General features: G+C 38.9%; 1 protein-coding gene across 4 annotated transcripts in view; it reads left to right on the plus strand.

Annotated features, from left to right (window-relative positions):
- The window catches only part of RGS7 (regulator of G protein signaling 7), a 327,482-nt gene that overhangs the window by 272,143 nt on the left and 38,056 nt on the right, over positions 1–17,283 (plus strand). For all 4 annotated transcript variants that reach the window (XM_045536992.1, XM_045536991.1, XM_045536993.1 and 1 more), the window contains 2 exons: positions 828–904; positions 1,011–1,092. In XM_045536992.1, coding sequence (XP_045392948.1) covers positions 828–904; positions 1,011–1,092 — 159 coding nt within the window. The remainder of the gene's footprint in view (positions 1–827; positions 905–1,010; positions 1,093–17,283) is intronic.

The raw sequence follows: 17,283 nt of genomic DNA on the forward strand, positions 1-17,283 counted from the left end.
GCACTCTGTTAACCTTCTACATGCATGGATTGTAAAGATCAGATTTCCAGAGATCAGACAGACCAACGGCTTTAAAAATCTCTGTTTGCTTCTTCTTTTCATTCACATTGAGTATGGTGAAATTCTAAATTCACAAACTCAAATTCTAAATACACAGACTCAAATTAGAAGCATATCTTATTTTCTAAAAATCAATTTAACTCTGAAAACTTCAGCTATATACTGTAGTGAAGCTATCTAAACTCTGAGAATTAAAGACCATTGACTGGGAAAATAGTTTTTGCAAAATCTTCAGATTGGTCACCACCAGCAGATAAAATTAATCTGATGTCATTTGTTCATATGGTTGCTATGTTGTGATTTACTGAATTCAAAGCAGTGTGTGGAAATGGGCTGTGGATTGCCAAGGGTTTACATTTATTGTCAGGTACTGGATAGACTGATTAAACCAGCGGTAGGAATTTATTGCTTTCCTGTTTCTACATAAAGTGGGCACAGAAAAATCCAATGGATTCACTTGGAGTGCTTTTATCATTACAAGGATATTTTAGTATTTTGCAGATACATAGTGGGTTTTTAGTTGTGTTCTCTAGAGTCATTTATTCACAAAAATTAATTTTTGTAACAGGTCTTTCTGCTTCCTCCGAGACTATTAATATGAAGATTAGCAGAATTCAGTGAGCATGACTTATCGTTCAGAACCAGAGCATGCTCAGTACTTTAGAAATTTTATACTTGTTTTATTGACAAATACATATAGTAAATAAACCGGAAGGACGTAGTGAAGATGAACACCAGCAGGTCTTCACCTGGGGTATATTTTGCAGGAGAGCCTGGCCAGGCTGCAGAGAGCGTTTGCCCGGAAGTGGGAGTTCATTTTTATGCAAGCAGAGGCACAAGCAAAGTGAGTCCTTGTGAGTCTTTTGGAAGATTTGTTCAAGTTGTGGCCTTTTGTCCAGAGAGGCACTACAATTAACGCTGCCTATCATTCATTGTTACGATGTTGACAGAGTGGACAAGAAGAGAGACAAAATCGAAAGGAAGATTCTTGATAGCCAAGAGAGAGCATTCTGGGATGTACACAGGCCTGTGGTAAGCAAACACACCATTGTCACCTCTGATCTTATGCTCAGTGTTTGGGAAGTGAGCGGTGCCCTGGGAAAGGCAAGGAAAGACTGCGGTAACCCTGCTGCACATCCCGCAGTATCCTGGTGAACTGGCTAAGGAAAGATTGCCACTTTTGTATAGCATGACCCAGATTTCAACAGTGCAATCTTTTATTTATAAAACTATGCATTTTTCCACCATGACATCACTTGTTTACTTGCTCATGGCATTGGAGGTGCTTGATGCTTCTATATACACTTGAAAGAAAAAAGCACTGCAACAAAGCAGTTCCTTGTGGTTTACTGTTTATATTTCTCTCTGGCTTTATGGTAAAAGTATAAGTCAAAATGTTATGCCTCCCTAATTTTCCTCTTTTCAAACCCATCAGTAACCTGCTTTGGTTGTCAACTTTCACGGACTAACGTTTTACATGGTTCAAATTCAAATCAGCTCATACTTTCAAGGGTGTAACATTGGATCTGCATACAATAACTTAGCTGGTTTTCTTCCTTAATAATGTTAAACTGTGTGCCTCAGAGTAACAAATAATAAATGTCCGTAATACCAGAAAACTGTGGAAGGAATTAAAGAATGGTTACAAGCATCCATAAGACAGCATGTCTAATCTCTTCTATTTCTTTGTATTTTGATGCTATATCTTTTTCTTCTGTAAATTTCTTTAAATACAGACAAGGCACTAGAGAATGATATTTACATAAGTATTATTAGAATAAATAGCAGGTTCACAGCATGAGAGACAAATCAAGATTGATAAGGACACCTTAAAATTTTCCTCTCAACCACCTTCAGAGTCAGACCAAAATAGAAAGACTCCAAAGGTTTGTTGATGCACATATGTATTTCCATTTCAGATAGCAATGCAGTTATAAAATGCTATGTTGCATTTGCTCTCTCTTTTGAATTCTCAAAAGATTAAAAGTGAGAGTGACCTGGCTTTGCTACTCAAAATTCAGTTTGGGTTTTATTGCTCATGGAGAAAAAGGATTATGAGGTCACACACATAGCTATTGCAAAGACATGAAGTAGGATTTTTATTTTTTTATTTGTTTTAAGCAACCTCTAGAAACCGGTCAATGCATTATGTTCCCATGTTTATCCAGTTTGTCTCCCTGGACATCTGGTGGTCCATATCCAGCCTCGTTCAGCTTCCATGGCCTGGTCCTCCAAGAGGACTCAGCCATGCCTGCTCCCCTGCGCCCCCACATCTGTTCCTTGCTCTGCGACTCTCATGCTCTTGAGCACGTCAGCTGATCAAATGATACTCCCCGGATCCATTGCCTAAGAACTGCTCTTCTGGCCCCTTGTCCTTTGTGTGCCCTGTGGGAGGCACAGTCTGGCAACTGTCTTCTCTCTGTCCAGTGGGAGTCAGGCTGCAGCTCTCTATGTCTCCCCCCAGCAAGGAGCACACACGAGTGTTTCACAACTGGCCCCCACCTCATCCTCACTAGGCTGCCAATTGGAAAGTCATCCCAAGGAGGATGTGGAGTCAGAAACCACTCTGAAGCCGTTGGCTTCATCTCCTTTATTCAATCCGAAGATGCTTATGAGGGGCTTTGTGCTACCTACAGTGAAGAGGATGTGCGACACCTCATTGTTGCTTGTATTCTAGAGGAAAATACATGGAGCTCCAGGTTGTCACTGTGCCTCTGAGAATGGTGTTCACCATTCTTTTCCTTACCTTTCAACTTCTTTCATTACTTTAGAGGCGACACCTCTTGGCATTTTTTTTTTTAATTGTAACAATTTGAGGTGGTCTCAGATACTTTTGAAATGCTGATGTTTGCCCAAGGGCCCTGTTTGCCACACTGGTGCTGCCTTTTATCTTGGGTTTAGCCTTCTGGGTCCTTCCTGAGGGTTCATTAACAAAGATGATGATGGCAGGGACGTTAGCAGCAAGGTTCTCCGAAGAGAACTTTTAATGGCTGTTTCTTCAGCCAACTACCTAATATATCTCTATTCTCTGGCTGTAGTATTAGCTAAGCAATGACAAAACGAAATTTCTAAAATAATCATACCTCCAAAAAAGGTGGTATAAGGAAAAACAGCAATATTCTGATAGATGATATATGTTCATAGGTGTCTTGTTATATTTTACTCATGGTTTTCAAATATCCTTTTTGCATACCTTTTGCTGTTTTCGAAATTCCAGAGTTCAGGGCATCTTTCAGGCATTATAGGCCACACACTCTGACTCAGGGGAACCCAGCTACTGTGTGTAGAATATTCCTGTCGGGCACGGTTGTGCAATACTCACCCTGCAGAGCCAGTGCAATAAGTCCCATCTCCAATACTTAGATATAGTGATCTTGTGTAGCAACCTGTATACTTTATTTTTTCAAGAAGGGTCTAAATTTTTGTGAATATATCCAGTTTACAGAAACTATTAGTACCTGAAAGAGATAACAAAGGGGGCTCTCATTTTTGTTATGGATTTTTAAAAGGTTAATTGAAAAAAATGTGAAATAATCGCTATCAATTTTAAAAGTCTAGAGATTGATATTCTCATTAGAATAAAAAACTCTACACTCAAATTTTATGAAATTATGATATAATTTGACTGAAAGACTTTTAAGTTATGTAATTATATTTTCCTGGATTGATTTGCCTTGATAAATATATAAAGTATGTTTATATTTAAAAGCCAGAAATGAAGGTGTCCTAACAGCACTTTTTGTTGATTTTTTAAAATTTTGTTTTCTCCTTCACAATCCTTATCATTGTACATTTCAATAAAAAATGTAACAGATAGCAGTTGATTCTTATAAAGCTTTTATTAATTCAAGGAAAGGTAATCTCCTACCTTGCATTTTGTTTGCCTTGATTCAGTTTGACGCTGGCATTTATTTACTTAAAAATAGGTTAGAAGCCGTTAGCCAGAAAATCTAGGGAAAGGGAAATCTGAAACAGCAGCTCAGCATCTTTAAAATATACTGAAAGTCAATTTCATGTAAAATATAATACTATATTCCATGAATTTAGGCCTAGAGATGTAGAAAATATATGCAACATGATTTTACTTTCTAAAAAACCCTGAGGTCACTTTTAGGTCAGCTTGACACAGAATAATCATTCCAGTATTTAATACCTCTATATAATAATGTTAGCTTCTCTAAGCATACCAATGTTTACTCTGGAACAAAAATTAAGGTCATGACACTATAAAGGACTCTTCACTTACAAAGAACTCCAGAGAAAAATTGCCAGAAACTACTCAAGAATATAATGGGAGAAATACACTAAATTATAGCATGTCAAAGATAATGTAGTATGTGGGTTGACCTGTGTATTTAATGTTTCAATACTTTTATGAACCCCTCCAAAGGCTAATGCTTTAGTAGTCTGTATTAATAGAATTTTAGGATCTAGCTAAATCAAAGTAAAAATTCTATTTGTCAAAGGGCTGAAAGGACTCAATTTAGGAATCTTGTGTCCAGTTCTGGATACCATACTTTAAAAAGATGGCGGCTGAACTGGAGTCAGGTGAATGGATGAATGCTGAAGAGACAAAATAAATTAGCAAGAACAAAAAAACTGTGAAATTATTAAAGAGATTCGTGACCCTGGATATGAGAAGACTCAGGGAAAGTGTCTTCATATTTTGAAAATGTTATTAGATAGAGTTGGAATGAGGCTTATTTATCCTTTACCATATGTTGGGTTCTGCATGACCACTATGAAAATGACTGGAAAATAAAATCTCAATATAAAAAACTTCCAATACTCAAAACTATCTAAATATCACTTCCGTCTTCAAATGATGGAAATGATAGATTCAAGTATAGATTAGGAGTCATAAGCCAGAAATAGAGTAGAGCAAAGGCAATCATCAAATAGAAGGTGAGATTAGTAATTTTTACAGTTCCTGCTAGCATGGAAACAACAAGCATTAGATCACCTTATTTTCTTCCTCAGTCTGTTACTTGAGGGTTGAATGCATGCCAGCCATTCAACAAAGATGTCATGAATAAAAATACTTAAGTAGAGAAATGGAAATGTACTTCATCAGAATATTCAGAATAGAAATAATAATCATTGAGTTCTTCCTGACTTCAAGTTAAGCAAATCTTAATCACAAAGTAGTGAAAATAGCTGATGTACATATACCTTGTACATCTAATCCTTTTAAAAAATCATGTATATTAGCATTTTCTAGTGGTTTCATTGATTTTAGAGCACTTGTTTTAACATTTATCAGACCATGGTCTTCTGAAGAGCAGAGAGTCTGCCTTCAATTCTTTATCCTAAACTCAAATTTTAAATTCAATATATTACAGATTTTATATGATATTAAGCAAACTGGGAACAGAGTATGAAGAGGGAGGAAAAAGAGTTTGAGATTTAAATTCTAGTTGTTATCAAGAGTAGAAGGTTGAGCCTTGACTGGGCATTTTTCCCCATGACCAAAGTCTATTATTCTGCATGTGAAATTAACATCTGATTCTCTGTCAGCCAGTGATACGGTATTTAGTTAAGACCGGCGTGTGATTTTCACACATGTGAAAGCAATCATCTAAATTGTCTCTATTTTGTTCAGCCTCAAAGACGTACATATGACATTTCTCTGAAATAGCTCCAAAAAGGAGGTTCCAGATGTGTTCCCAGGAGAACATGCCTGCATGTTTTTAGTGCATTCCATAATCAGCATGGATTTTCACATATTTACCATTTCTAAAATGAATAACATGCTTTGAAATCTGGTAGTACATTGGGTGACTGCTGTCTTTTTCTTATAAGTTCAAAAAAATTGAACCAAGTTTGGCAGCTAGCACCGTCTGTTTTTCTGGCTGTTGTTACTGTGGTGTTAAATTTTCAAATGATTCCCATCACTGGCTTCGTTATCTCAAATACTGGGAATGTAGCTTTTGTATTAATCTGGACTAAGACGTTGTATCTCATATTATGTTTGAGAAAGTGTTAACATTAATATATATAAAAATAATATATATAATAATATAATTTTTGCTATAATTATTTCATGTTGATAACATGTTTGGTTATCTTGAACAAGCAATTTCTTTAAAAATTTCCCTAATCCACCATAATAATTTCTGATAAGCCTGTTCTTTATTTACTATGTTAAGGGAGGCGATTGCAACCTGAGTACATTCTCCAAGGAAGGCAATTTTCTTCAGGAAAGAGTATATTTAGTAATTTTTTTTTCCTGAGAAAATCAGGCCTAGAAACCTCCTAAAACATGCATGTAGTTATTTTATCTTGTTTATTCATATGCTGTCCTACCTTTTATCTTTTCGTTTTAAAAGACTCAAAAAATACACTAGAAGAGACTTACGTGATCGTGTGGTTACCCTCAGCAACTTTTATTAATGCTTGACATTTCACCACCAGTTCTTAACAGACCCTGACAAAGGTAGTCACAGAGAATATTACTTAGAATCCAGATGACCTAAAATTGGTCTTTTCCTTCATCAAGTATCACTCAAAGCAACATAAAACTCCAGGAAGTCCTCAGCCTGAATTACTGCTCATGTGTCTGAGAGACAGGAAGATGTGTTGTTTATAGTGATGACTTCCTGTTTATCTTGCTTGATTCTTAGTGACCTTTGCTTATGAGGGAGGACAGGGAGGTCCCGTATTCTTGTGTCTCTGCTTGCTCCCTCCCCGGAGAACAGAGGCAACATTGGGAGAACCAACACCTCTGTCTTCACCGTGTTGGGCAAGAAGATGGGTGGTAGGTAATAACAATTAGTTTGTTAGTGCCTGGGGAACATTCCCCAGGTACCGGGCACTGTTCTTAACACTTTACATGAATTAGCTTGAGCAATCATCACAACCACCACAGGAAGGATTGTGATCTTCTCTTTACAGCCAAGGAATCTCAGACACAGGACATTTGAGTTGCACAAGGCCCCATGAGTACTAAGTGAGGCAGCTGGTATCGAAAGCAGGTGTGATGGCCCCAGGGCCCACACTCAATCATGACAACTTCCTACCTCTTGGTAAAGCCAGTAGTGGTGTGAAGTGTGGTCACTTACAAATTGTCTTTTGAATCCTCACATTACTCTGTTAGGTTGGCATTCATTTTATCCCCGTTTCACAAATAAGGAAACTGAAGTTTACAGAGATTGAGTTTTGTTTTCCCCTAGGACTCGTTTTCCTTTAGGAAGAGCTGGGAATGAACAAAAGTGTTCTGAGTGGCAGCTCGATGTTTCTTCTACTAACTCGGGGTGCTGCTGCTCCAAGCCCAACCCTGACACCAGAGGTCACGAAGGGAAGCACTTGGGATGAGTGAGTTAGGACTTAAAATAAACCACAGAAAAGGAAGGGTATAACTTGTTGGAGGAAACAGACTTAATTAAAAGCAAAGTCAAAGAAGTCTTTCTCAGAGATATGGCAGTTTAGAAATCTCACACCACATTGTAGAATTATGCCAGAAAAATTTAGGGTGAAAGAAAGAAGAGAAAGCCTGGTGTATCATCATTGGAATGTAGCGGAGGGTCCTGTGCTGGGAAACGGATGATGAGTTCCTAACACAGACAACAAAATGGGGCAAAGGCAGCATCTCGGTTGGAGATCTCACCTTCTGCACATCACCGTTTTGACTTCAGTACGTTTATGTCTGTTGCTCTAGACCCTCCCAATCCACCCAGCTCTCGCTCATTGCTCTTCATTTTAGATTTTTCCCAGTTATTTTTCTGTGTGAACTTTGCAACCAATTGTCTAGCACCAGAAAAGAACACATTTTTTTTTTTTTTGGCATTTGAATGTGTTAAATTTATAGAAAACTTGGGAAGATTGAGTTTTTTTATGAAGTTGAATCATCCTATCCATTTGTTCATATACCTAGTTTTGTGGTGTTCAGGAGTATCTTAAATTTTCCTCAGGAAGGTTTTATGCATTTCTTGTGAAGTTTCTTTCTTTTTAAAAAACATCTCTTTCTTGTAAATGGGGTTTTCTTTTCTACTGGTTATTTTTTTTTAAGTATGCATATAATGAAGAAAGTGGACAATAATTCATTAATTTTTATCTCATATAATTGCAGTTTTCAAGCATTTTGGTCTTCTTTATCATTCCTTTTTACTCCTAAAAATTATTGGGTATCCATAGTTTTTGTTTTTATGTTTTTTTTCTACTGGTATTATATTGAAAATTAAAATAAAATTTTAAAATATTTAGTCATGTAAGATAACAATAAGCAGCCAATCAGTAAATAACATAATCAGCATAATTTTCATTACAAATTGAAATATTTTCCAAAGGAAAATTAGTGGGGAGAGTGACACTGTTTTATATTTTACAAGTCGCTTTAATCTTGAGCTTTCTAGAAGGCAGCTGCATTCACCTGTCTCCTTCTCCATTCAATCCCTTGCTATATATCACATGTCATTGCAACCCCTGGAAAAATTAACTGGACATGCTTGAGAGAATGACAGTGATATCTTAATATTTTTATGGAAATAGTTTTGATGTTGGAGAACCCCTGAAAGAGAACCACTATTGCAGTATGTGGATGTTTGTTTTTACAAGTAGAATTGATTGATAAATTATTTTCTAAAGCTTTTAATGCATATGTCCTTACATATATTAATAATATGTGAATTCTATGAATGGATTTCCTACTGTTGAATTATCCTTGAAATTCCATAATTTAAAAAAACCCACTTGGTCATGATGTGTTATTTTCTTAATGTGATGTTGAATTTTGTTGTTTTCTTTGTTTATTTAGAATTTTGTCATGCACATTCAAAAGTGAAATTGGCTTGTATTAGATTTCTTACTGATTTCTATAACAAAATTTTTACTATAAAGAATGATAATGTTACTGATTTTTGGCATCCTCTTCCATGATTTGGAAAAGCCTCATGCAGAATTTGTTATTCCTCTAATCTAAAGATGTCTGATGAGAAAAAATTTGGGAGGGCAACATTGTATCATGATCTAAATGTCCAAATGATGGATTACATAAAGATTCTCACTTCTATTCCCACTCCTCCCACTGTGCATAAACTCTGCACGTGGTAGCTTCTCTCCATTTATATCTTCCGTGTCTCAAATACTTTTGACTTCGAGAGAACTAGCACAGCTATGACAGTTTTATGTGGTGCAGTGTTCAAGAGATACAACTGCAGCTAATAAGATTTGGCTCAAATACCAACTTCTTTCTTGGGTGAGATGTTATTAAATGTCTCCAATTTCCCAACTCCACATTTGCAATCGGAATAATACTTACCCCCATAGGACCATTGAGAACACATGGAAATAATATATACAGATTGCTTAGGAGAGTACCTGGCACGTAGTCATTGTTCAGTAATTGATAACTGACATTATTTTAGCAATCATGCTTTTGAAAGGAGAAAAGAAGGCAGGGGCTAGGGAAGTAAAAAAATGTTAGCAGATAGCTATGATGTTGTATAATCAGGGAAGACTTGAGAATCGGAAGAGTTGGTGTTGCAGTCTGAAGCTTGAGTAAGTATATTCATTATCTATTGCTGCATAACAAATTACCCCCAAACTTAGCGGCATAAAGCAACAAGCACCCATTGCTTTAAACAGCTTCTGAGAGTCAGGAATCCAAGAATAGCTTTCCTGGGTGGTTCCGGCTCAGGGTCTCTCACGGGGCCATCAGTCAAGCTGTTGGCCGGGATGTAGTTATCTGCAGGGACTGACGACGGTCCTCTTCATTCACACGGTGGTGGGCAGGAGGCTTCAGTTCCTGGTCACCTAGACCTCTTCTCAAGGCTGTCCTAGACAGAGCTTCCCCCATATCTTCCCATTGTATTAATGGAAAGGGAGCCCCATGTCTGAAACCTCAGTCTTTTTGTAGTCTGATCTCAGAAGTGGCATGCCATCCCTTCTGCCACCATCTGTTGGTTACACAGACCAACCCCAGTGCAGGGTGGGAGGGCACTACAGAGTACGGATACCAGGAGGAGGAGGTCGCTGGGGACTCTTAAGGAGGGTACTTTCAACAGCTGAATTTGGGAAAAGGGAAAGAATTTGGAAATTTGGTGAAAAAAGATAAAACTAGGTCAGGCTCTAGCACGCATGAAATCCCTGCCACTGCAAAGGGTGACCCATGCAAATGCTGATGGGACCACCTTGCAGCAGCCTCTAAGCAGGAGGTGGAGAAGCAGAGCCCTGGATCAGGCGGAGGAGAAGGGCAGGGCCCTGTATACTTCTCACAGCTGTGCCAGGCGATTTCCCTGCCAAATCCCCGGAGGAAGAATACGGAGGAGTAGTTCCTAAACTAAGGAATGCCTCTCACTAGCCACATTAACTTTCAGGTAAATGACTTAAGCTTTCTCAGCTTTAATTTCCACAATCTTTAAGCAGAGCTACTAATCTCTTTCATAATTTTGAGAACGACAAAACTTTCAAGATGAACATGAAAGCATCTTCTATAAATGATTTTTATTATTAAGAATGCAATGACAGGCATAAAGTAGCAGCTGTCCCCTCTAAGAAGACAGAGACTAGACTTCACTGGTTCCTAACTCTATTTTCAGCCCTCAGTCAAGTGCCAGACACATAGTGGACACTCGATGGATATATTTTGAACTGATAGTGAATTAATAATTCTTGATCTCCCTCAGACCTGCATATATCCTTTTGGATGATGCTAATTACACTGAACTAGTTTAAAAAGCACACAAGTTTTTCTGTCACAGGGCTCTGATATTTGAATCAACCAAGACATCAGTGACCAGATCTGAGGCAACAGAACTTTGTCAGCTATGTGGAGAAGTTTGTCGATTTCTGGCATAGTCACTTAGCTGTTTGGGCTATTCCTCTGTTCAGATCGCTTTACTCTGAAACATGTGTAAAAGCACATACCACCTGGATTTCCTCGCTACGAAATGTAAGAGAACAGCAATACATGTGGATTGCTATCGACAACAATAATAACATTGATTAGAACCTAGATCACGGTTTCTCTTTACAAAAGCTTTTTGCATTCATTATGCCACCTACAGGGACTTCGTGGGATAGGTAACTGTTGTCCTTAATTTACAAACAAGAGAAAGCAAGACTCTGAGGAAGTTGAGTTTTGTTGGCTATGATATGGCTAAGAGTCAAATCCTTAATTATGACTAAAAGCCTAGAGTTTTTTTTGAAAACCCCAGGCAAGCTCTACTGAGCAGCATATACCGTCTTTCTTTGTTAATTCATAATGCACACCAAGATATTATATCGCACCAGGGCTGGCTGTGTGCCCATCAACTGGTTTTTATTTCATATGAGTGAAGTTGTAATGAAATGATTAATTGGGCTTTTCATTTGTTACATGTACTTTGCATCTCTGCTGGATCTCTGAGGCAGGTGGCGGGCAGTATATGTCCATTGTCACGGCATCTGTGAGAGGCGGCTACATATCACCAGCCATGCTAGGCTGCTGGAAGAGTCACAGCATGGAATGTCCTATGTAAATGTGACAGGTGTAAATATTCCCTGGAAAGCTCTATGTCTGCTTCTGGGCTCGAACCAGCAGGTATAATATTCTGTAGATGGTAGGGAGGCTGCTTTTTAAATCTGCTACCTTAAGTGTAATTTACATGCATAATTTCATGTGCTCATTTGGAGTTTAAACTGTACCAGAACTTTAATATCTTCTGTAACATTTCCCTTGGAAGATACCAATAATATACCTATTTTAACCTTTGGCATTATCAGTTTTGTGCTGTTCAGGAGAGATAAATTAGGTTGAAGTCAATAGGAAGGATGCAGTTTTCTGTCCTTAATGGTCAAATCAGCCCATGCTCACAGTGCTTTCTTCTCCACCAGTAGTATGTGATCTCAGTACTGATACCTTTAACTGTTTTAGGAAATCCAGAATGTGTTCATCCCAATTTAAATCTTTCTTTTGTGTTATGAAAAAGGAACAGCATTTCTGTCTATTATTCCCATCTGTTCCTTTGGATTTAAAAATATTTTGACAATGTGGCTATCATGAGCCTCTATGAGGGAAACTGTTCTTTTTTGCTCCCTGGCTACGTCTTTTAGCATCTCTCTGCTCTTTCTATCCCTGAATAGATTTGTAGATACAGTGTCCCTATTATTATGTAATATCTGATGCTATTCATGTGAGCCATGGGTAGAAGGAGAATAAAAACTGCTTTCCCTATTATTAAGTCAGTGCTTCTATCATCTATGGATTGGCAACTTTTCAACATTGTTTCTGTCCTGATTTTGCTGAAATGGTGAGGATGTGGATAGTGGTGGGGATGATCCTAGGAGGACAGTGCTGAGGGCCAGCAGCTAACTCTCAGGGAGGTGAGGAAGAGGAGAGTATTGACCTCAATACTGACGATACCCTGTCTAGTTCCAAGGTGTGGGCAGGTGTCGGGAGGGAAGGACATCTCCTAGCCCCAATATGCTATTGAGCAGCCAGTAAGAATGGACCCAACTACCAAGTGCAGTTGGCAAGGTAGACAGGGGCCTGCTTACGTCCCACCTTGTAGAACAAGGCAAGGTGTTTGCATTTTACCCTCAGTGTGGCAAGAAGTGTACGGAGGTTTGAAGAGGAGGGTGACACGATGTCGCTGTAGTGTCAAAAGGTTGCTCTGGGTGCTGTGTAGAGAATAACTTGGGGAAAGGGTGGAGAAAGCAAGAAAGGAATGATGACAAATGAGAAGGCTGCTGTGACAGTCCAGCTGGGGGACAGCGGCAGCTTGAAGCAGGGTGGCAGCAATGAGTGGGGTGAGAAGCAAACAGATTCAGGGTGTGTTTGGAGGTAAAATTTGCAAGACTTGCTGATGAATCCAGTGTAGGAAGTAAGGAGAAGACAGGAGGAGTGAGGACTCCTTGGCGACGGCGTGAGAGACTTGATGAATGGTTGGAGGTGTTCACTGAAAGGGAGGAAACAGAGAAAGGAACAGGTTGGACGTAAGATGAATTAATTATGAGTTCTGGTTTGAACACTATTTGCCCTTTTTGGGAAACTGAACCAAAATTAGCGCTGAGTCTGGAAGGCTCCTTCCACAGAGGCTGGGTAGAGAACAGAGTACGTCATCATTCACTCAGGATCTGGGGAGACGCAAGCCTAGAATGCTGCCCTGTCACTTCAGTGAGCTTTTCTTCCCACCCCTCCACGCACAGAATGAATTTCCAGCTCCCAAATTTCATGCCATCCTCTGTCCTAGAACTCCAGATAAATGATGCCATCTACTTCTGATCCCCTTAAATAGTTTATATAATATCTATGTCCTGGTAAATTTTCCTAAAGATATCATGAGAAATTATCCACATTTTATTTGTTATAGCTTTTATACTTTCTCTTACACATCCCCAAATCTAATTCTATCCAAAACTCAGCTAAGAACTAAACTCAAGAAGTCTTGACCAAAGTAGTGGTTAAAACTCTCACACTCTAACTTGTGCTCTTTGATGGGTTTATTTGCTAAAATGTGAGACCCTGTGCCAAAGTAGCATTTCTGTGGTTTCCAGATCTGCATAGGAACCCAAGTAGCAAATTAGAGGAGGATGGGATCTTGCTTCAGGCAAGGATGCTGAGAGCAGCAAAAAGTGACAACTGACTGAGAGAAGGCAGAGGCCCTAAAAATGGCATAAAATGACATAAAAGCTCAAAAAGCATTAGGGGTTAGAACCATGTAGCCTCAAAGGCCTTGCTGTCTTAAGGATAGTAGAATAAGTGTTGTCCCCATGACCTTGGATCATCAAGAAAAGATCGTGTTGTTTTGAATATGATTGCGTAAGTATGCAGGGATGCGTGGGAATTATTTTAGAAGATTTTTCCCCTAACGGTGAAACCGAAATAAAGTTTTGTCTCTTAGCAATAAATACGTAACCTAGAAAAGAAATTTATGTGAAGCCCTCTTTTCTAACACCACTAAATCTTTTTCTCCTTTTGGAAATCAGGCTTAATGCAACAGAGTGTATCTTTGAAATTAATATTTCAATCTGAAAGCGTCTCAGTTGCTAAACTGAGATGTCTGTTACAGTCTTTCTCTGTGTGTCTGCTCTGTAAAGGGAGTGCTCTAGTTTGGATGATCCTGTCCCCCCCCCAACCCCCGCCCAATTCATGTGCTGAAATCCTAACCCCCAAGGTGGTGGTATTGGGAGGTAAGGCCTTTGGGGGCTGATTATGTCATGAGGACTCCATCCTCACGAATGGGATTAGTGCCCTTATAAAAGAGGCCCAAGAGAGACGCCTCACCCCTTCCACCACGTGAGGACGCAGTGAGAAGTTGTCCTCTATGAACCAGAAAGTAAGCCCTCATCAGACATCAAATCTGCTGGTGCCTTGATCTTGGGCTTCCCAGCATCCAGAACTATGAGAAATAAATGTCTGTTGTTTATAAGCCACCCAGTTAATGGTATTTTGTTACAACAGCCTGAACAGACTAAGACAGGAGGGTACGCTTTTTCCCCATTGGGGGACACGTGATTTAGGAGCCTCCATATCCTTCATAATTCAAGGCTATTGACTTCAAGGCTTCTATTGTAATTCAAGGTGAATTCCGACATATGATAATTTCCACAAACTTACTTATCATTGTCCCATTACTATCCATTATAGCAATCATTATTATAAGCCTTTTGAACTTACTATGATTTATTTATACTATGAAGAATTTTATTTGGTTCTGTTTAGCCTTTAAAGCATACCATTTAAATCATCAGTACTAACAACAGCAATTCAGTAACTAGTAGTCCATTTTCCCTACTCTTTGGCATTTCATTTTTACACCAGGGAAATTTTTGTTGTCATCAGAGAGGTATTCTGGGTTTCATTTCTTAATTACAACATTCAACAAACACGTTAAGGGTTAAAGTCAAGACGTTTAAGGTGTTTGATGGCATTAAGCCCATGGACAAGGAATCCCAAAATTCTGTGTTGCTACTCACCTTCCCACAAATGAGAAACAAGAGGAACAACATAATGTGATCAAAATGCCACTTCAGTGATGGCTATGCAAGTGCCTAGACACTATTTTCTCCTCCAGTTGAAAATCTGTACATGTCTTCACACTGCAGCCAGCTTTTCATAGGGAAAAAAAAATTATAGTAAAGGCAGGAGCTCAATCATTCATGTGCACAGCAGGCCAGGTGTGATAGAAAAAGAAGTATCCATGCACACTTGCCTCAGGGCTTTCGTTTCTTCCTGGAGGAGTCCTTATTTTAAGGATAATTATGACAACTTAGCTTCTACCCAGTGATTTTTTTATTTCAAAGCAATTCTAGCTGGGGACATTTTAAGTATTTTCAAGCTGAACATTAAACATGGGTAATCCTAGTGATTGTAAAGAAGTGACAAGCAAACGTACTTGTTAAAGTCCTCTGGGTAGCTCCTCGAGAACTGTGACAGTCTGTTGGTAGCTGTGCCTGCGTGACAATTCCTAGCCCATTAAAAGAGAACATTGTTGGAGTATGCAAGACAGATTTTGGGCTGAAGTGTCCTGATTTCAACTAGAGCACATTGAGAGAATGTGGTAGGCCCACTGAAGAAGAATTTGGGGAAATGTAGCAGAGGCCCTGTGTAATGGGAGGCAGCTCTGCCACACTCGGTGATTGATCCTCATATGTTCGTGTTGTGTGTTCAGTGATATGTTCGTATCACCCCTGATGGTGCAAAAAAGCAATGGCACAAAAGGACGAACCAAGGATAAATTATTATACAGGTATCTGTGTTGGAAATGCTCTGAGTCCTGAGTCTCGATATCGACTGTATAAAGAGCTACATCCCATTTGGAGACTCCAGTAAATATGAACATTGTATGTAAATACAACCCAGGAGTCATCGTGGATTTCTCTCCTCTTTTACATTTCTTTATCTCGCAGGCTTCCCCACCTCTGTAGATGGCAACACCTCACCCAGCTGGGAAAAACTAAGAGTCCCCTTTCCCTCGGCACGTTTACTGACACACCCCATCAGCAAGTTTTGTGGACTGTAATTTCAAAATACATCCCAGGTGCAGCCACGCTGCATCATCTCTAATGCTGACATGCAAATCCACATCACCATAATCTGCCTCGGTAATTGCAATAACCTTCTGACTCATCCCCTTGGTTCTGAGTCCACCCTGATAATCCACTCCCACAGTACTCAGGACTCCTGAGTGAGTTGGGTATTTCTTAATCAACTTTATTTTTTTGAGCAGTATTAAGTTCACAGCAAAATTGAGCAGAAAGTATGAATTCTCCTTTTCCTCCACACGCATACCCTCCCCTATTGTCAACATCCCCCACCAGAGTGGCACATTTGTTAACATGATGAACCTACATTGACACATCATTGTCACCCAAAGTTCATAGTGTATTAGGGTTCACTCTTGGTGTTGTACATTCTGTGTGTTTGGACAAATTCATAATGACATGTATCCACTATTGTAGTGTCATACGGAATAGTTTCACTGCCCTGAAAACCCTCTGTGCTGGTCCTATGTATCCCTCCCTCTCCTTCACCCCTGGCAACCACTAATCTTTTTACTGTCTCCATAGTTTTGCCTTCTCCAGAATGTCATATGGTTGGAATCATGCAATATGTATCTTCTTCAGATTGGCTTCTGTCACTTACTAATGTACATTTAAGGTTCCTCCATGTCTTTTTGTGGCTTAAGAGCTCATTTCTTTTTAATGCTCAATAATATTCCATTGTTTGTATGCCCAGTTATCCACCAGCTACAGTGATTGAACAAAGAGAGCTGTTCTCTACTCCTACCTCTCACTGTTGGTCTTCACCATGTTTTCCAGAGGGGTCCTGAACACAAGTCTGCCTTCTGCGACAGCTAAAAACAATGTATTGTGCCTTGAAAGGAACTAAATGGTATTTAGATTCTCTTAAATAAAATATCAACAATGAAATCAAGAATTCCAGCTGCTCTTTTGCACCTCCTGAAGACACTCATGTGAATACTGTGGCAGTAATATTTCTCAATGACATGTTCTTTTTCCTCCTTCAGGAATGGGTTCCACAATATTCAATTCTACCTTCTAATACATAATATTGTAATAATGTTACAACCCAGCTTAGTTCGGTTGAAAATAAATTCACCTTTGAATCACTAGAAATAACATGTTTCTCTTCTAGGCCAATGTAAATAGCACTTTGTTATTCTTTAAATCCAACAATACTATGTACTTAATACTATATCCAGCAAATAATACATATTTGAACATTTTTATGGAGTGCCTACTTGGTAATGGTAATGTTATTTATATCGTATTGGGAAGACA

Source organism: Lemur catta, chromosome 25 (genome assembly GCF_020740605.2).
Source record: "Lemur catta isolate mLemCat1 chromosome 25, mLemCat1.pri, whole genome shotgun sequence".
Classification (NCBI taxonomy): domain Eukaryota; kingdom Metazoa; phylum Chordata; class Mammalia; order Primates; family Lemuridae; genus Lemur; species Lemur catta.